This window comes from Halichoerus grypus, chromosome 6 (assembly GCF_964656455.1).
Source record: "Halichoerus grypus chromosome 6, mHalGry1.hap1.1, whole genome shotgun sequence".
In the NCBI taxonomy this organism is placed as follows: Eukaryota; Metazoa; Chordata; class Mammalia; order Carnivora; family Phocidae; genus Halichoerus; species Halichoerus grypus.
In genome coordinates, this window is record NC_135717.1 from 133,456,772 (window position 1) to 133,477,479 (window position 20,708).

Here is a 20,708-nt window from a genome sequence, read left to right on the forward strand (position 1 = left end):
TAGATTATAGGACTTTGATGGTTGTTTTCCAGCATTTAGAAAGCTATTGTGTGACTACAAGAGGAGCCTTTAGACTTTTTTTGGGGTTATTTCAGTTCAACCAATGGGGTGACAGTTAGAAAGGAGCAGATTCATTTTGATCTCCTCAGAAGCTTTCCTGCAACTTGGGGATTGTCCATTGCTACTAAATAAAAACCTTTTCTGTTTCAGTTTCCTCCTCTGTTAGAGTGGGATAACAACAATACCTATTGCACAGGATTCTTGGCGAGGGTTAAAGGAATTCATGGACCTGGAGTGTGAGTTATCACTTCTCAGGTGCCTTATCATTCATCTCATGTTAAAATGGTTTATGCACATGGTTTAAAATTGAAGGAGGTTTAGCAAACAAAACTCAACTGTGAAGTGTTGCTCTTTGTACATGTAAAAAGAACAACTACCCTAGAATGGTCTGTTTTGAGTATGGAAACAGCCTTAGTCTTTAGGTGTGGTATGCTGGGTATCTAAACACAATAGTGGGCGGGCCCTTAAATGAGCTGGGGAAGAGGGAATTGGCTCTTGCTTTTTTCCCCTTTGTTATCATCATTATCATCACTGGTTACTCAGAGGTACCTTTTGTTACTGGATTAGTAGAAGGCTGCTTCTCATTATACTTTTATAGATAAAGTAGATACATCATATTTTGCTCTTTATAATAAGGGTTATTTACTTGGCAAAGCTACCCATAGTAGTATAAATGTTACTTACAGCTCATGCTCACTGAGTAACTGTAGCACTATTAGGAATCTCTATAACTGTGTGATCATACAACTCATTTTGAAATTACTAGCCAGTTCTCCCTAGTGGTTGTTGCTATTATTCAAAATAATTCTTTCTAGACCGTGTAAGCACTCAACTTAAAAACAAGATATATTGTTTCACTGTACCGTGATTTCTGGTTAATGGTAATAACTAAGACTGAGCTTATTACTCTGTTTGTCAACCTCTATAAATATAAGCTTACCAGATATTAAGATATTAAGCCTCATCCTTCTAAACTAAGCACAGATGTTAAGTTAGTAAGATTTCATCCGTCTAAATTAAACTAAGCATCTTGACGTGATGTCAAAATGATGTATTTGGCAAGAAAAAAAGGTAAGTTTGGGGGGCAGCAACTTAATGGCAGAAGTATTTATCAGTCTTTTCTCCCCAAACTAGACATTTTGTTGTACTGAAGGCAACTTTCTGGCTAATGTGTTTCTTGGTCATAAGTTGACAACAGAAATGGCAACCTGAGGATGTGGCAATTCTTCTTAGCTGGGATGGTAACATCTGGGCGTACCCAAAGCCAAAGCAGCTGGCCAAAAGATGCTGGCTTCGACCGTGAATCTTAAGAGATCCAGCCACAGGAAATATTAGGGCAGCTCGAGGGAGCTGGCGTCACGTAGCTCAGAGAACCATCAGTCGTCCCCCTTGACTTGCCGGTGGTATGAGGAGCCTTTTATGTGCTCCATCTCCTGGGCTCTGGGCTCTGAACTCCCTCACCATTTACTTCACTTTGAGGTAAACTCTTCCCTTTCTTGTCTCTTCTGGTAAGCACTGGTATTTATCTGTCCAACTGGTGAATGAACAAAGACATAGTCCAAGTTTTCATACCCATGTGACCTCAAATGGGTCAGCAGTGTATTTTCTTACTCGGAGTGTATTTTCTCTGACGTTCTGTTACCTAACTCAAGGGTGTTTCAGCCAGCTAAGATGGGGAAAATGGGGAAACAAACTGATCAGTTGTAGGCTAGCAAAATTCTTGTGAGTCTGAAAGCTTAAGGAAGGTATATGAGAAATTATGTTATTTTCCACCTCATTTGGAAAGAATTGGCATCAGAGGGATTCTCAGAGATCATTTATGCCTATCGCCGGCACAATGTAGCCTTTCCAGAAGGGAGCAGTCTACAAGGCAGATGGTCAGCTGGTTTCTGCTGGGATGCTCAGTGGGGAGGCGAGGTACCATAAGAAGCAGCCTTTCCCCAAGTTGCAGGAAAGCTTCTGAGGAGATCAAAATGAATCTGCTCCTTTCTAACTGTCACCGCATTGGTTGAACTGAAATAACCCCCAAAAAAGTCTAAAGGCTCCTCTTGTAGTCACACAATAGCTTTCTAAATGCTGGAAAACAACCATCAAAGTCCTATAATCTTTTCTTCTCTAGACTAAACATCCTGTGGTCCCTCAATATTTCTATAACGCTTGGTTTCCTGGTCACTCACCAATCTAGTCTCCCTCTTCTGTAGGCCGTTTTATCAAAGATGACCTTCTTAGAGTGTTGTGTCTACTCCCGACAGGGTCTAGTCAGTGGGACTATTTTCTCCTTTGAGCTGCATGTCATAGGCCAATGAGTTTGCATTTGCAGGTACATCAGATGATAAGATGTCACCGTGCCCGCCTGGAGCCCGGTGCCCAGCAAGCATTTTAGGATATTGAGTGAAGGTTTGGGCTAATGAAAAAGTCGGCAGGATTTTTTTTTTTTTTTGGAGTGTGGAAATGACAGTTCGCTCTCATCTTGTACTTAAGCTACTGAATTTTTGAAACTAAATGCAGGACTTTTTATTCATTCCTATTAATTTCAACTTGGTGGGGCACCTGGGTGGCTCAGTCGTTAAGTGGCTGCCTTCGGCTCAGATCGTGATCCCAGGGTCCTGGGATCGAGCCCCGCATCGGGCTCCCTGCTGGGCCGGGAGTCTGCTTCTCCCTCTCCCACTCCCCCTGCTTGTGTTCCCTCTCTCTCTGTGTCTCTCTCTGTCAAATAAATAAGTAAATAAATCTTTAAAAAAAAATTTTCAACTTGGTTTCAGCATGAAGTTCTTATTTATTATCACCACTATTTCTATCATTCAATGTATTAGCTTTTCATTTCTCACTCCCAGCTTTGTGTCCTCTAGATATTTAACAAGCATGCCTCACTTCTTTTTAACTGTCATTTATAATGCAGTAGAAAAAGAGAGGGCCAAGGTGGGGCCTTTATTATAAGTAATTGGATATCATGTTATACACCGTCTATCCTATTCTAAAATTGTTTCCAACTAGGTTGTAGGTCCTTTAAGGGCAGGCATGATGTCATAGTCTTCTCATACATGCAACAGTGAAAAGCACTTACTAGTCTTAAGTAAATACCTGCCATGTAGATTACCCAGGACATGTTATTTTCATCTCATATGGATGCAAATAAACTGGGCTAAAAGAAGGCAAGGGGCATTACGGGATGCAATCACTGGAGTCTGGTTCAAATTCAGGGACTTGTCACCATCGTCTCTGAAAATATTTAATAAATGTCTAATTCTATATATTGGTATCTAGAATACTTTGCGGATCTTTGTATGAACTTAAAAATGTAGGATCACCATGCAGATCTTACACAGTCTTTTTATTGGCTGGCCACAGTAAAAAAAAATACCCAAGGAGCTAATACAGTTCCTGTATACAAAATTCAGTTATAGGATAAATGAATAATGCTAGATTATATGGAACCCTCAGGAGAACCCTGTAATAATTCATCCCCAGGACAGCTCTGACTTGGTTCCCAGGTACCTTTCATGTCAGACTGGGCTCCGTGGACTTAGTGAAGTCCAGATCCATATCACTGATGTAAAGTTGGTAACACAAGCTGGTCTTTAAACGTAAGAAGCAGGGGTGCTCTTTTTATTACTTTAAAAACCATCCTCCAACTCCCTTTTATTTTTATTTTTTTAAAGATTTTATTTATTTATTTGACAGAGAGAGAGACACACACAGCGATAGAGGGAACACAAGCAGGGAGAGTGGGAGAGGGAGAAGCAGGCTTCCTGCTGAGCAGGGAGCCCGATGCGGGGCTCGATCCCAGGACCCCGGGATCATGACCTGAGCCGAAGGCAGACGCTTAACGACTGAGCCACCCAGGCGCCCCCTCCAGCTCCCTTTTAAAGTGGGCACTAAAATCACCTTTGACCTCCAATAGATCATAGTTTAAATTCAACCTAGTTTGTTTTTAAAAGATTTCCATGCTGATCAAGATGATGCTTCAGTGGAGAAGGCCTAGGGGGCCCAAAATAGATGCCCCATCATGAGTCAGGCAGCATGCACCACCATTACTCAATACATTGTATTAAAGCATCGTCTGTCCTGGAGCATCCTTTAGGTACAGAGCTGTTGCCCAGAGTTCTAGATTTCCCAGATCAAAAAGAAACAAGGTATGCTTGTCCAATACCTTTTGCAGAGCAGGAATTAGTTTATAAAAAAAAGAGTGGGGGAAAAAGTACAGGGCAAGGGGACCCAGTTAGTTGTAAGAGGGATCGTTGCTGTGAAAGGTTTGGAATGCCAAGGTGTCAGGTTCATCACCAGTAGGGACCAGAGTGGGTTAAGAGAGGAGAAGACACCATACGCTGCTGTCAAGACAAATCCCTTCTCTAACACTTACTAGCTGCTCTACCTTACTACAACGCCTTTGCAACACTCCGTTTCCTCGTCTGCAAAGTGATGGGGTAATAACGTAACGGTGCCTACCTTTGAGCATTGCTGTGAGAAAGGGATGGGACCATCCATTTAAAATGCTTAGTACACAGCAGAGCACATACAGATACCATACTGCAGGCTATTGTTCCATTCTGGTTACTCTTTGGTGCTATCTGGTTGAACAGGACTGCCTGGAAGGCTCTGGGATGGGGCCTCTGAAGGCCTTGGAGAACTAAGAACACACCTGGCAGAGGACACAATATTCCCTGCTGGGGCAAGCCTAGATGGAAAGATCCAAATATGTTTCTAAATATTAACCAGCCTAGAAGTCTGCTACAGCAGGGGCAGGTGATGTCATGGAAAGAAGTGGGCTTGGAGTCTGACAGATTCAAGTCTGAATCCTTGTTTTTGAACCTACTTGCTTATATGATTTTGGACAAATCATTTAATCCTTCCCAGCTGGGGTTTCCTCACTTATAAAATGGCATTAATGCCAAACCCTGTCATTGTGAGGATTAAATGAGTCAGGCCATATCAATGTCTAGACAAAAGGCTCTTCACAAAATTCTTTTTTTTTTTAAAGTTTTGGTTTTTTTTTTAAGATCTTATTTATTTATTTGCCAAAGAGAGAGAGCACAAGCAGGGGGAGCAGCAGGCAGAGGGAGAAGCAGGCTCCCCGCGGAGCAAGTGGGACTGGATCCCAGGACCTTGGGATCACGCCCTGAGCCAAAGGCAGACACTCAACCAATTGAGCCACCCAGGCGTCCCTCTTCACAGAATTCTTAAAAGCCTAAGGTTCTGCAGTGGTCCCTGAGGCCATGGCGGGGTGCAGGAGGTTGGATTTTAAGACTAGCATTCGGCGGCGGCCACTGAGCAGACGGGACTTCACTTGCACGCGCACCTCGCTCCGCTTCCTCCGCAACTGTGTCTGACAAACCCGATATGGCTGAGATTGAGAAATTCGATAAGTCAAAATTGAAGAAGCCAGAAACGCAAGAGAAAAATCCACTGCCTTCAAAAGAAACGACTGAACAGGAGAAGCAAGCAGGCGAATCGTAATGAGGCGCGCGCCGCCAATATGTACTGTACGTGCCACAAGCATTGCCTTCTTATTTTACTTCTTTTAGCTGTTTAACTTTGTAGATGCAAAGTGGTTGGATCAAGTTTAAATGACTGTGCTGCCCCTTTTCACATCAAAGAATCGAGAACTACTGACAACCAAGGCGCCTGCCTCTCCCATCTGCCTGTCTGGCTGGCAGGGAAGGAAAAGAACTTGCATGTTGGTGAAGGAAGAAGCTGGGTGGGACGACAGTGAAATCGAGAGGAAAAACCGAGCTGGTCCGGGGTGTCCTGCAGGCTGTAAAATGCAGTTTAATCAGAGTGCCATTTTTTTTTTTGTTGTTCAAATCATTTTAATTATTGGAATGCACAATTTTTTAAATACGCAATAAAAAGTCTTAAAACCTGAAAAAAAAGAAAAGACTAGTTCCTAATCCCAGTTTTTACCAAGGCAGTTGTGCCTTTTATTTATTTTTTAAGATTTATTTATTTTTTTTTTGAGAGAGAACATTCATGAGCATGGGGTGGGGGAGGGGCAGAGGGAGAGAGAGAATCTCAAGCCCACCGCTCAGCAAAGCGCGGACTCTGACTCAGGGCTTGATCTCACGACCCTGAGATCATGACCTGAGCTGACAATAAGAGTCGGGCGCCCAACCGACTGAGCCACCCAGGAGCCCCTATTTTATTTATTTTTTAATTGGTTTTTTCATGTTGGTATTCTGTGGAAGATTTTTTTCTTCCCATTACTTTGTTTCCCATTGTTCATAAAAAAGTTTGAAAGCCACTAGCCTGGCAAACAGTATTTACCTAGTAAGGTTTCAAGTTTTGCAAGCTTTTTAAAAAATTTTTTAAAATTAATTTTTAAGTTTTTTATTTAGAGAGAGAGAGAGAAAGCACATGCATGTGAGCAGGGAAGGGCAGAGGGAGAAGGAGAGAGAATCTTAAGCAGGCTCCATGCTCAGGGTGGAGCCAGACTCAGGGCTCCATCTCATGATCCTGAGACCATGACCTGAATCAAAATCGAGTCAGATGCTTAACCAACTGAGCCACCGAGGAGCTCCAAGTTTTGCAAGATTGAAATGAGAGAATCCATAAAATGCTTAGCACAGTGATTGCTATTTAGTGAGTACAAAAATACATACTACATTTTTTTTTTCTTACTCTTTTGGTAAGTGCTTGGCTAACACTATGCCTAGGATGATCATACATCTGATTTGCTTGGGACAGTCCTGTTCCCTCTTGTGGTCCTGTGTAACTATTACTAGAGCCACCCTTCACTTACAGAAAGTGCCTTGCTTTGGATGGTAAGTTTTTTGTTCACCCTAATTATACCCTGTGCCATGCCACGGAAGAAAGTCATTCCTTTCACTACACAAGTGGTGCTGACCGCAAGGCTCTGATTTCTTGGTGGCCATAGAATATGAACACAGTACTTGGCGAGGCCAGAGAGGATTCAGATATACCGCCCTTCTAGAAATGTCAGATATCTCCTAGCACATTAGCCTGACCAAACACAAAAATCAGCGTCTTCTGTCTCCATGCCGAGAAGCACGTAGCTGTGTCAGCTGGGGGTAGGCTCAGGTTAGAAGGAAAAGAAATGTAGTTTTTTCCTTTTGCTACTTGGGAGGGTGTGTTGAAAAAAGCCCTCCAGATGCCCAGGAGAGAGATTTGGTTTTTAACATGTTAAAATTGTGACCTTTTGTGACTATTAACTCACACATACAGAGGGCAGCAGCCTTTCCTGCTGCACCGCCCAGCGCGTATCCGGTCTAATCAGTAGACAGAAGAAATTCTACAGCGGTGACTCACTTCTGAGCTAACAATGGAACTTACGCTCCTTGGCTTCTTATTATTTTTGAATCTGGAATTCTTTTGGTAAAGTTTGATACAGTAAATTTAGAACAAAAGGTGTGGACGTTAATGTGCCTCATGGGTAAAGCTTCGACAGCTTGGGCGTGAGTCAAGCCAGGCTAATGTCTGCGTCTGTAACTCAGGTGTCTTGAACAAAGGTTTTCCCCAGGTCTTTATACGGATGTCATATCAAGGAGGGAGAATTTAAACATAAATGTTCTGATTCATTGTGACCAGGTATTCTGAACATAGACACTTTCTCTGGAGGAGCTGTGTTCCAAAGTATTTCTAGGGCATAAAAGCCAGCACAGATCCAGGGATAATCCGATCATAGTTCAATACTCTAGCATAACTTGAATTCCATTTTTTTCCCCCTGAAAATTAACCAATTTTTTTCTGAACACCTAGGCTAACACTCAATTAACTCCAAGCTGAGAAGAAGGAAAAGGTTGTCCTGGCAACAACTTGGGAGATTCATTTGGCATAATCTGTTTTATAAGAGGACCTCTTGTTAGGGTCTCAGGAACTGTGATGTCAAGTAAATAAGTCCATACCAATTTCTGGGGCTTTATTTTTAAGTTTCCTTAAAAGAAGTAAACCAAAATGTTTAATTTCTGATCTTCAAATGAGATCTTTGAAATTCACTAATTAAGGGGATCTTTGCAATGAGTTGGGAATGCAGAGAGATATGGATAAATGTAAGGGTAGGGTTGCTAAAAATTATCCGAACAGGTGGAAATTTTAGCTTTGGAATTATTTTAAACAAGTTTTGGAAACAAAGAATACTTTGGGGACATATATTAGCCTAGAAAACTGATGGCTTATATATACCTCCTCTTGGATTGTTATAGTTAAAAAAAAAAGAGAGAGAGAGAGAGAGAAATCATCACACTAGAGTGATTAATCAAAACATTTAAACAATGATATGACGCACACTGGAAGCATTTTTCTATCCTGTCTGGGAAGCCACAAGCAAGGTCTTTGGATGTCATTCCAATTTAGGCCTCCAAGGTAAGGATGTACAAAGACAACAGCAGATTTCACCAGTGACTCTCTAAAAGGAGGATTAGACAGATTGTTTCCTGTTTCTGGGGAAGAAAAAAAAAAAAAAGGAAAGAAAAAGGCCTTGGGACTGCATAGTATTTTATGTGCTTCACTTCCCAAATTCTGTTTTCAAGTTCTTCCAGTGTCCAAAGGTGCCAAACGAGATTAAAAGAAATATGATGGGAAGAAGTTGTCCGAGGTCAACCTGCCATGGAACCCATTCCTTTCATCCCTGCCTAGATGTCTTCTGGTGGCCACATATTGTTCTTTAGTCCTTCTTATGTGCATAGAAGGCATTTTTTGAGTTTTCTGAGCCATTTTATTATGACGGATTATTATTATTTTTCAAAGGGACACGTGTATCTTTCATATTCGGTGTATAAATGACTTTCTGTCACTATCTCATGCTGCAAAACCCTGGCACACAGAAGCCTAAATGAATCTTTTGTAGCAGGAGCTAAATATGGTAAAAGCTGTTGGTTTAGCTTTAACAGCAACTAGAGTTATCAGTCAGATGGTATAGTCAGAACAATGTGGTGATATTTAAGATTAGAAGATTTAAGGGGCTCTTGGGTGGCGCAGTTGGTTAAGTATCCGATTCTTGGTTTCGGCTCCGGTCGTGATCTCAGGGTCATGAGATCGAGCCCCCCAGTCAGGCTCCGTGTCAGTACAGAGTCTGCTTGAGCCTCTCTCTCTCCCTCTCCTTCTGCCCCTCCCTGCTGTGCGTGCTCTCTCTCTCTCTCAAATAAATGAATTAATTAAAAAAAAAAGATTAGAAGATTTAAGCCAGATATAGAAGGTCTCAGTAATAAAATATGATTACACTGGGTTCAGTTTAGTGCCAACGTTATGGGTCCTTTTTTTTTCACCATAATTCTTGAAGATTGTTGACCTATATATGTATGGTAACCTTCCATTAACAGGAAAACACGATTGAACAAAATATCCCTTTTTGTCATGCTGGCCAATAGAAAGCTCATTGTATTTCTCACATTCAGCTATTAATAATAATCTAAGCTGTAACCATCAGAGATAAACAATTTTCCCTGGTTTATACAGCAACTAGTTCAGGGTCATTGTCAAAGGCAAGACTAGAATGTGAACTTCCTTTCAACTGGTGTGTAACCCAATTCAGTCTCCCACTCCAGAAAACAACAGTGTTTTGGGAACCAAACAATTCAGAATTTAGTCAATCTAATTAGAGCAAAATGGAAGCTCAGTTCAAAATGTCTAAAAAAAAACCAAAAAAAAAAACCAAACAGACGGTCAAAATTCGTTATGTGACTTTAGATACATCATTCACTCCTTTTAGGTCTTGGAATCCCCCCAAAGAATGAGAGACTTGTACAATATTCGACCAGATTTCTTTTAACCATCCCTTTCCTTGTAGGTGTTTGGCAAATGTTTTGATTGTCTGTTATTGTCATTCCATTGTTCTCTATAGAAATAAAAGTTCAGAGACTCAAAGAACACAACAGCTGAGAGGGGGTTTAGGGAGTCAGATGATCACTTCCCACTGAATCCCAAGATGGGAAAGGCATCTTATTGGAGGTGTCCTTGAATCCACTTGTGCTTCTAGCATTATCAGTGGACCAAATAAACACACATACATATGCATCACTAATTTTCAAATGCATGTAGGTGGTTTTGAATCACAGAATGAAAGTTAATTTATAAGCATTAAGGGTTTCAAAATACAGTTATCAAGTTGAAGTCCATAAAATATATTACTCTTAAAAAAGGGGGTCCTCATACCAAAGAGGTTGGGGGACCACTGATATGCCCCATCTCTCCTTTTACATACATATACAGAAAGGCCTAGAATGGGGTCACACATGGAATTAAGGCACAGCCAGGATTAGCACCAAGCTTTTTGACGTCCAGCACCTCATACTCCAGTGGTTGCCTGCTTCCTAGTCCCACCAGCCAGTTGTTTGGTCCCAAATGCCTGATACCGACTTCATCTTTTAATTTAAAATGAAAGCTATGGGAATGAAGGAATGATCCACTAATGCACTTCTAAATAAAACGCTTGTGGGTGCCTTGCACTGAATTTGAACTCCTACTTGGAAAAAAAGAAATCCTAATTTAGTTCAAAATATGCTCAAAAGTATTATTAAAAAGAGAATCACAGACTCGTGAATCTGCAGTGAGAACTGTAGCCTCTATTAATAGAAGTTGCCCTGAAGCCAATAAAAATAACGTCTTGCCAGAGAATGAATAATCCACCAAATGGCTTTGTCATTGTTGTTACAACGGACCATCCATTCAGCATAACACTCATCTCTAAACCAGACCATTTGAATTTATTGCTAAAATGCAGATTTGTGATCTGAGTACAAATTGTCTGCTTTTGTCATGTTGAATTACAATAATTGGGCATTGTAATTTATTATTATTATTATTATTTTTATTTGGAATCAGGTTTTTGATCCTGCTCAATGCTCAAACCCTTGATTCAAGCCCATTTCAAGTATCTAAATCACTGGACTTTCTTCTTTGCTGTTAGCCCTGCCCTGGACTTCTCAGAGGAGGCAAATATAAGTGGTGGGGGGTAAACTATTAAAAAAAAAAAAAAAAAGAGGCACAGTGTGCAGCCTTGGATCACTAGTGGGTAGAGGCCATTGTTAAGAGAGTATGAAAGGATAGGAAAAATCCTGTGGAGCTTGTACTCTGCAGCATACAAAATATCAGCTCCTTGATATATTGGCTCTGTCTTTTGTAGCCCTTATTATACTCAGCTGGGTGCTCCTTTTTAATGGTCCCTGCCTACGCTCAAATCCCCATGCTGTCCACAGTCTTCTCTCCACCACCAAACTTCTTGAAAGAACAGTTTATATTTATTATTTACAACTTCTTTTCCTCCCACTTAGAAAGACTTTGAGGAAAGTTTGTATGGTCAAATAAATATGAAAGAGAGCTTAAGGAAAGTTAAATGGGTTTCTATGTTGGGGGACTTCCCCAGATTCCTTAATGTTTTAATACTTACTGTGAATATCCAAGTGGAGAGGGCTTATAAGAAAAGTGTTATATAGCTCAAATTTAATTGAGAGCTTATTTTATTTTATTTATTTATTTTTGCCTGAATGCAGTCGAAGAGGGTCTGGTACTTGGCAGGCTCTCGTAGTTTAATTAATAATTAAACTGTGCCTTGAGAAACACAGTCTGGAAAAGTCTGTTAAGGAATCCATCTCTCTATGCCGAGATGCCTGATGCACGTACAGTAGTAAGCGTTTAGGAAATGTTTGTTGAATGAATGAATGCATGCATGATTCAGGAGCACCGCTCTAAGCAGAGATCTTGGGTGCCTGCTCCACAGGACACACGACACAGGAATCAGGCCCATATGCAAACACTCATCCTAAAAACATCCCACCTCAGGGTCAGCTTCATGGGCTTGTGACCCGCTGGGTCACACCAGCCCCCTTCCCCTGTGCTGAGAAGGACCTTGCACTTGGGTTAATGCTCTGCTGTCACTATCTTGAAATATTTAATAATTTTTTTTAACAGGGGCCCCACATTTTCATACTGCACTGGGTCCTGGTAGCTGATCTCGCCCAAGGAATCCCTTGCTAGAGCTCTCTGCTTCCTCTCCACTCTCCTCAGCTTCCCAGTGCCCACGGCTCTCTACCAATCATCTCTACTTCAGGGCCTCAGGTGTGCCCAAATTTTGGGGCCCTCTCTTCAAGTCCCCTTCATCAAAACCCAAGTTCTGAATGTATTCCTAATGCATGGAGTTACATTCTTTCTAGCTACCCTACACTAGCTGGAAGGGACAAATCACCTTGTTTAGACGAAAGGGTTAATAGCTGAAAAAGCATAAGGTGTTGCCCTCACCTTCTGCCTCCACGTTCAATGAACTTTAAAAAAGAATGATTCTTTTCATCAAGGATTGGCTCTCTAATGGCCGAGTTTCAGATATTCACCATACACAGATATTTTAGGCATCCTCCGTAGACAGATATTTTGGGATGAGGCATCTTTGCTATGTTCCTCAAATTATATTCTTAAGGCAACTGCTGACAGTATCACTCTATCTCTTCATGAAACAGCTCTCACTCATACTAGACATTGTTTTAAAAATTATGGTGTCATTGCATTTTTTTAATTGGCAGCATTAACAAAAAGATTTGTTTTTGTCAAGCAGTTTTGCAATAAACATATTTGGAAAGACTGTTTACTTTCATCTGTAATGATCACACCTTTTGGGTTAGAAATTGGAAGTCCTGGGTTCCAAAGAGGTCTACTTTGCCAGCATTTTAGCTACATGATCTTGGACAAGTTCCTTGATGATCCTGAATTCTTTCTTAAAAAACAGAGCCAAGGAACACCTCTGTTCCTACTTTTGGGTTCATTTTGGGAGTTAAATGAGACTTAAATGAGACATGTGCTTTGAAGGCCGTGGTGGGGAGGCGATGATTATGAAATCAGCTTCCAAGTGTCAATACTGCATTCTGGAAGGTCCGAAGACAGATACAGGACTGAAGGCAAGGGTGGCTGCAGAGACTAGGGCTGGGACAAGGTCTGAAGAACTGATGAAGAACGAATAAGCTGCAAGAGCAGAAAGGTGGGCGTTCAGATTTTCTGAGGCCCGTTTTTCTTTTCCTGGCATGAGCTGAGGATATGGTCAAAGGCAGCAATCACCTACAAACTGGAATTTTAACAATGAAATATGACAGGAAAAAAAAATTAGAAACTAAAGCAAGAGGCAAGAAGCCTGCGGGAAAAGAAGTTGGATGAGGTGAAGGAAAGGAGGAAGTTTTTCTGTCTCACTTTTCATAATAACTAGGGGACAGCATAGCAGAAGGAAGAGACAAAAAAAGAAAATCTGTGTTGATCCTGTGAAGGCAGGCAGGCAAAGGAAAGATGTTTCAAGGAAGGTTTTAAAGAGAGGATCTACTTCATAAACAACAGAAGCAGCTGCTCAGAAAGAATGTATGTAGAAGAGATGTTGATTAATGACTTAGTGAAAATGATTTCCAGACACATATTGGCAGTAATTCAAATCGGGGGGGGTAGGGAGCCTTCGGATCAGCAGAGAAGTTTTGATATGTTTTGGAGATCCTATCAGGAATAAAGAGACAAGCCTTGTGGGGAGACCTTGGTGGTGATGGAAGGCCAAGGCTAAAATTTCTGACCGTTTGCTCTAGGAAGGAAGGGGCCGATAGAGGAGGCATTGTGATATGGTTTAAAAAATGTATTTGTGATTCCATTCAGAGCTAGAGGACAATCTGGTAGACTTGACAGGGGAACGTGACTGGGAAGGGGAAGCCAAGGTGGAGGTCAGGCTACAAAAGCAGGTGGGGGGAGGTAGGAGATGGGGGGTGGTGGGTGAGCAGGCAAGATTGAAGAATAACAAAAGCCAAAAAAGAAATGAGCAAACCAAACCCATTTTTCCCCCCAAGGTGTTGTTCCAAATAGGGTCAGAGATGGTGTTGGAGGTCAACTCGGTTCGGAGTCAGCCTAGATCCACGGAGGGTGTCTGGCGTTCATGGAGTTTCAGCACTTGCTAGTAAGAGAGCAGGGTGCAGGGGTATGGACCGGAATCCTTGAGGGGCTTGGGGTCCCATGCAGGAGGCTTGTGTACGGAAGCACAAAGCAGGAGAGATCAAGGTCACCACGGGAACAGGTCCAGGCTGACTCGGTGCTGTCCCTTGCCCTCTGACGCAAGCCCCACTTCTGGGTGAAGGTAGGTCCCAGAGTCTGGAGTGAAAAACTGGACCCTATTCCAGCTGGACAGACAGTCCTGGATGGAAGGACAGTAAGACAGCGATTGTAGGAGAAGAAGAAGAGATCACTGGAGCTGATATTATGTACAGAAAGAAAATATCTTTGGAAGCAGTTACATGTGGGGTATGGAAAGGGGAGAAGTGGGAGGGATACAGAGAGCATTAGAAACATAAGCTGAGTGTTCTACTAAGTACGTCATGGATGTAATCTCATCTCTCTACTGCCGTAGCCCTGTGAGGTATATATATTAACATATATTGCTTCCAGGTCATAGATGCGTGTTGAGGTTTCTTGCTATATATATATATTGATAATAACAGTGGCTAAACTTGACCGCATGTTTGCTATGTGCCAGGAACTTTATAGATTATATCTTACTCCTTACAACAATTGAAAGTAGATACAAGTATGACTTCCATCTTCTAGATGAGAAAGCCCAGACACGGGCACATCTTACAACTTGCCTAAGGCCGCACAACCAAGATATGGAAGCAGCCATGAGGCTCACCCAGGCGCTGTGTTTCTAGAGGCCAGTGGTGTAACCACTACAATGAATAGTTGCTGTGAAGCCAGTCAAAACTGAGAGGAAAAGAGAGGGAAGATACACCAACAAGGACTTAGAAGTTATTATTTAAGAGATAAAGAACAGCAGGGCTGGGGATAGGAAAACCTCATCTGGACAGAGAGATTGGAATGTTTAATTTTTAGAGATAGAAATTTATTGATAATTTTAATAACAATGAAGATAATAATAACACTGCACATTTATTGAAAGTTTAATGTGACAGATCCTGTTCTAAGTGATATATATAAATGTGTATATATATATGTATATATATATACATATATATATATATATCATTGAATTTTTAGAACAGTCCTGTGTCTCTTTTATTGAAATCCCAGAATGTACCACATAGTAGGTGCTCAATAAATATTTGTTGAATGAATCTTAAAAGATAACCATCTACACTTTTTGGAAACTCTGGCCCACAGGGCTGAAGTCCAAGAGGCTCAGCTCCCACGGCCCTCTTGTTTTCTTACTCCATAGCATTTATCTCTGTCTGAAATTATCCTGTTTTTTTTCTTTCCTTTTTTTATTATCTGTCTGTCTCTTTCTGCATGAGCATGTAATCTCTAGGAGAGCCAAGCATCACTCATCTTGTTTAGTGCTATACTTGTAGCGTCCAGAACGATGCCTTGGGCATAGGAGGTAATTAATAACTATTTGCTGCATAAATGAAAGAAGAGAACCCAACAGAAAGACTCTTTTCCACACCAGCGCACTGAATTGCAGAGCAGAGAGGCTGGCTGCCCATGTGCTCATACACCATCTTTTTCTGTGCCTGTTTTCAAAGAGCATCTGTTTACTTTCTCCATCGCTGACTCAACTGTTCATTTACCCAGATAGGCTTACTTGTGGAGAAAGGAAGAAGAGAAGTTTCTTGTTTGTTTTGTTTTCAACACAGATAAACACAGATCATCACAAAGATGATCAAACCATCTCTATATGAAAACAACTCTTCCACCTCACACCCATTAGGATGGCTACCATTAAACAACAACAACAACAACAGACAGAAAATAACAAGTGTTGACAAAGGTGTATAGAACTTGGAACAATTGTGCACGTTGGTGGGAATGTAAATGGTGCAGCCACTGTGGAAAACAGCATGGTGGTTCCTCAAAAAAATTAGAGATAGAATTACTATATGACCCAGCAATCTCATTTCTGGGTATATATCTACGAGGATCTCGACCACTATTTGTACACCCATGTTCATGGCAGCATTATTCACAAGAGCCAAAAGGTGGAAGCAACCAAGTGTCCATCGATGGATGAAGGGGTAAACAAAATATGATCTATACACAAAGGGAATTGTGTAAGACTGTTGAATCACAGACCTGTACCTCTGAAACAAATAATACATTATATGTTAAAAAAAAAAAGAAGAAGAAGATAGTAGGAGGGGAAGAATGAAGGGGGGGAAATTGGAGGGGGAGACGAACCATGAGAGGCTATGGACTCTGAGAAACAAACTGAGGGTTCTAGAGGGGAAGGGGGTGGGGGGATGGGTTAGCCTGGTGATGGGTATTAAAGAGGGCACGTTCTGCATGGAGCACTGGGTGTTATACACAAACAATGAATCATGGAACACTACATCAAAAACTAATGATGTATGGTGATTAACATAACATAATAATAAAAAAACATTCAAAAAAAAAGTAAGGAAATTCTGACACATGCCACAACATGGATGAATCCTGAGGATATTATGTGAAGTAAAATCCTAGGGGCCGGGGGCCGGAGGGAATAGGAAGTTGTTGTTTAAAGGCAACAGAGTTTTGCCAGATGAAAGGAGTTTTGGAGATGGGCTGCACAACACGTGAATATTCTTAACACCATTAAACTGTACTGTTAAAAATGGTTAAGATGGTAAATTTTGTTATGTGCATCTTTTCACAATTAAAAAAAGTAGATTTAAAAAAAGATGACTCTTGGTATGTGACATATGCCTCATTTTAAACAACCACGATCCTAAAGTGAATGATTCAGTGAAGTCAAATGAAAATGCAGAGTAAATATAAAGGAAGACGGGTGTAAGACAAAGAGGGAACAGCAACACCATAAATAACCTATATTAGAGATGAGGAGGGATTAAGCATAAGCTTTTGGTTTTGTACACTTTTTTTTTTTTTTAAGATTTTGTTTATTTGAGAGAGAGAGATTGAGCATGTGCCCATGAGCTGGGGGGAGGGGCAGAGGGAGAGGGAGAAGCTGGCTTCCTGCAGAGCAGGGAGCCCGATGCGGGCCTCGATCCCAGGACCCCGAGACCATGACCTGAGCCGAAGGCAGACGCTTAACTGACTGAGCCACCCAGGCGCCCCTGGTTTTGTAGTCTTGATGGTCACTGCTGCAAATAACACTTTTTTCAATGTAAGATATACTTAAGCATTTTACACAAATCTTTATAGGTATTTAAGACTCCGGAGCCTGTGGTGTTTACCAAGTCAGGCAGATTGGATCAGACCGTGACCGAAAATGCTGCTCTGATGTGGCATCTCTGTTTCCCAGACACCCACCTGTCTACACGAAGCTGGCAGACAATGCTTAGGGCATCGACAACTCCTTCTTCTTTCAGCTGTCGACAGCCGATGGATGTAGCAATAAAACACCCCGTTCTACCGATCCCTGCACTGAAAAGAAAAGACAAAGAGTAAAAAGGTGGAGGACAAGTAGAAAAGATAAAATATATTCTTTTATTTTTTATTTTTTTGGTTTTTGAAAATTTTAATTCCAGTATGATATTCATCTCAGCGGTACAATATAGTGATTCAACAATTCCATACAACACCCAGTGCTCATCATGACAAGACAAGTACACGCCTTAATCCCCGTCACCTATTTCACCCATCCCCCCATACACCTCCCCAGGATAAAAGATATTCTTTTAAAAGGGTACGTCTAAATCTGAAACAGCAAGCCAGGCTTAGCAACAACAATGACAAAGCTCTCAGGCCCAGGTGACAAATCTGGCCCAGAGCAGTGCTTGAACTGCATTCCATCATTGAGTTATAGGCAGTAGGGAGAATAGTGAAAAAGGCGTTGTAATTATTCTACAAAGAATAATGAGGACCTGAATTTAGGGAAGGTATAGGCACTAGAAAGGAGGAGAAAGACTTAGATACATCACAAATGTGAATCTGGGGGACCAGAGGAAAGGTAGTGCCCATGAGACAATTCTAGAAGAAGGGCTGATTTGGGTGCAGGGGAGGTTGGTGTTGGATATACTGATGCTGAAGATTCCAGTGAATAACTGAAGATTCAGTTGGGTTTGGGAGAAGGATGTGGCCAGAGGCACAAATATCTGAGTCATTTATATCCAGGTGATAGTTGAATAGAAACACTATCCATCCAATCCAGGAGGGTTTGCCCATTCATCTGCCCTAGATGGTAAATCATCAACCTAACAAGCCCTTTAACTCTCTCTCCCCATCCCTTCTTCCTCTCCCTCTCCTCCCACCCCTCAGCAATTTCAACCAGTAATAGTCTTTATGCAAATTTCTCTCAAATTTACATCTAAATTTCCTAAATTTCTCCTAAACTCTAGATTAGCATTCTGTCTCTTAGCTGGAACTCTTGATGTTACTATTTTGCACTGGCTTCAGTTCAATGTATCTAAATTCAATGTATCTAAAACAGAATTATCTTTTCCCTCAATGGCATTACCAGTTAGCCACAAGTTTTCCAGCCTAGAAATCTTGGAGCCATCTCCAACATCTCCTCCCTCTCACCTCCCACATCCAATCTGTTATCAATTCTTATATTTTCCACCTCTACTGAAGCTTCTGGGATCCATGCTTTCCTTTCTATAAACTGTGCTCACGTTTTCGACATCTCCTCACTTCATGGTTAGCAATGATCTCATTATGGTTGCCAAGTCTTGAGTCTCTTCCTGGACTAATTCATGATACACACAGCTGCTAGGTTCATCTTTCTAAAATTGGGATCTGATCATATTACTTTCTACTCAAAGACTGTAGACGCCTCCCAGTAGTTACGGGCAGTGTCTGAGCTCCCCACCATGGTGTCATTGGCCTTGCATAATACGAATGTGACTAACTTTCAAGCTTTCAGTCTTGTTACTGTCCTCCTTGAATCCTTTGTGCCATTTTTGTCATCTACATGAATCACTGCAAAAAATGGCTTTTATTTTCCAACTTTCTTTTCTGTGTTAAGGATATTCCTTCAGTCAGAAATGCCCTCCTTCGCAGCCTTTAAAACCACAAACATTGGTCATTTTTTAAGCCTCTGCTCAACATTATTCCAGTTCTGAGAGGCTCTCCTCCGTCCTCATGGTTTGAATTAATAGTTCCCTTCTGGGCACTCAAATAGCACTGGTTTCTCATATTTGGCACTTGTTTCTTTTCTTTTTCTTTTTGGTTTTTTTTTAAGATTTTATTTATTTATTTGACAGAGAGAGACACAGCGAGAGAGGGAACACAAGCAGGGAGAGTGGGAGAGGGAGAAGCAGGCTTCCCGTGGAGCAGGGAGCCCAATGCCGGGCTCGATCCCAGGACCCTGAGATCATGACCTGAGCCAAAGGCAGATGCTTAATGACCGAGCCACCAGGCGCCCCTCTTTTCTTTTTTTTAAAAAGATTTTATTTGTTCATTTGAGAGAGAGAGAGAGACAGAGAGACAGAGAGAGCACAAGCAGAGGCAGAGGGAGAGGGAGAAGCAGACACCCCCACCAAGCCGGGAGCCCGACATGGGGCTCAGTCCCAGGATCATGACCCGAGCAGATGCTTAACCATCTGAGCCACCCGGGTGCCCTTGGCACTTGTTTCTTATTGGATGGGAGTGCAGAGGAATTCAGAGGTGGAGGGGGGTCCCTTTTAGTTGAAGAGTCTATAAAGAGTTTGTTTCACTAGAGAGATAGGATTTAAACTGTACCCTACGAATGGCAGGCATTTTGGTTATCATGAATGAGGGAATGTTCCATGTATGAGAATGGTATAAAGAAAGAATGTTGCAGAACAGGATATATGATCTGCAATAGTGACTAGACTAGCTTGGCCTGAAGAGAAATTTATCCTAGAGAAATAGTGGGAAATAAGACTGGGTAGGCACAATGGGGCCTATAAAGGATCTCACATGGAAAGCTAAGAGGTTTGGACTTCGTCCTCTAAAACAGTGGTGGTTTGCTTTTTGTTGTTGTTGCTGTTGAGAATTTGATAAAAACTATGAACTTTCACTCCCCAGAAAAACCCACATAAGTCTATGTACTCCAATTTGTTAAAGTAATTTCAAGGAGTTCAATGACCCCTGTGGTTTATCCATAGACCCAGGGTTAAGATCTTTTGCTCTAGGCAAAGGGGTGCCATTGAGAAGTGCTGAGAGGGGATTCCATATGATGAAGGAGGATTTTAGGAACATCGTGCAAGAGAAGTGGATGGGGTAGGCTGAGCTGGGGGTGGGGCACAGGGAAGTGGGGTGTGTTTGTGCAATTAGCCAACTACTTCTAAAATACATGGATGAGGTCATTAGGGCCTGAACTTGGGTGGTTGGACAGGAAGTGATGATTATGGGAGAAGCTTTGAAGGGAAAGCCAATCTGGTGACTGATTAGATACTGAGGCTGGAGTTGAGAGAAGGGCCAAAGATAACTGTCAACATTAGATGTTGAGTGCTTGGAAAAAAGCTGGTCTTATTCTTAGAAATAGTCATCAGCAGGGCAACTGGTTTTATAGGGGAAACAGCTCGTTCGTTTTAGATATCCTGAGTGTTTTATGATTTTGGGTGGAGGACGGTTCCAGACCTAAAACATGACCCATTAGGCTGTCTTTCCTCGCCCCCAAGTGAAGTTTAGGATAAAGCCTAATGCTAGAAACTGGATCATGACTCCTTTGGATACATAGGTATATAGTGAATTTCACTTTTAATTAAACCACAAAGGTTCATAGAAGAAGGAGGCTAAAGTTACAATTTAAAGTAATTATATTTTATTTATTAGAAATATCATCAAAAGCTATCTTTCAAGGCTTAAGAGGTTAAACAAAGCAACAT

At 41.5% G+C, this 20,708-nt stretch overlaps 2 protein-coding genes across 6 annotated transcripts in view; one reads left to right on the forward strand and one right to left on the reverse strand.

Annotated features, from left to right (window-relative positions):
• PTPRR (protein tyrosine phosphatase receptor type R) overlaps positions 1-20,708 on the reverse strand; it is a 241,183-nt gene that overhangs the window by 1,623 nt on the left and 218,852 nt on the right. For all 5 annotated transcript variants that reach the window (XM_036119313.2, XM_036119315.2, XM_036119317.2 and 2 more), the window contains one exon: positions 17,224-17,337. In XM_036119313.2, the coding sequence (XP_035975206.1) occupies positions 17,224-17,337 (114 nt within the window). The remainder of the gene's footprint in view (positions 1-17,223; positions 17,338-20,708) is intronic.
• On the forward strand, positions 1,107-5,855 carry LOC118552716 (thymosin beta-4-like). The gene is made up of 2 exons (XM_036119335.2): positions 1,107-1,131; positions 5,327-5,855. Exons 1-2 carry the CDS (start codon positions 1,107-1,109, stop codon positions 5,512-5,514), a joined length of 213 nt encoding a protein of 70 aa, XP_035975228.1. The 3' UTR covers positions 5,515-5,855.

Excerpts from the sequence above, each read along its gene's own strand:
- LOC118552716 (XM_036119335.2), top strand. The coding sequence starts at position 1,107 with ATGATGTATTTGGCAAGAAAAAAAG. Across the intron at positions 1,132-5,326 it reads GTATTTGGCAAGAAAAAAAG|GAGCAGACGGGACTTCACTT; the intron begins GTAAGTTTGGGG and ends GCGGCGGCCACT.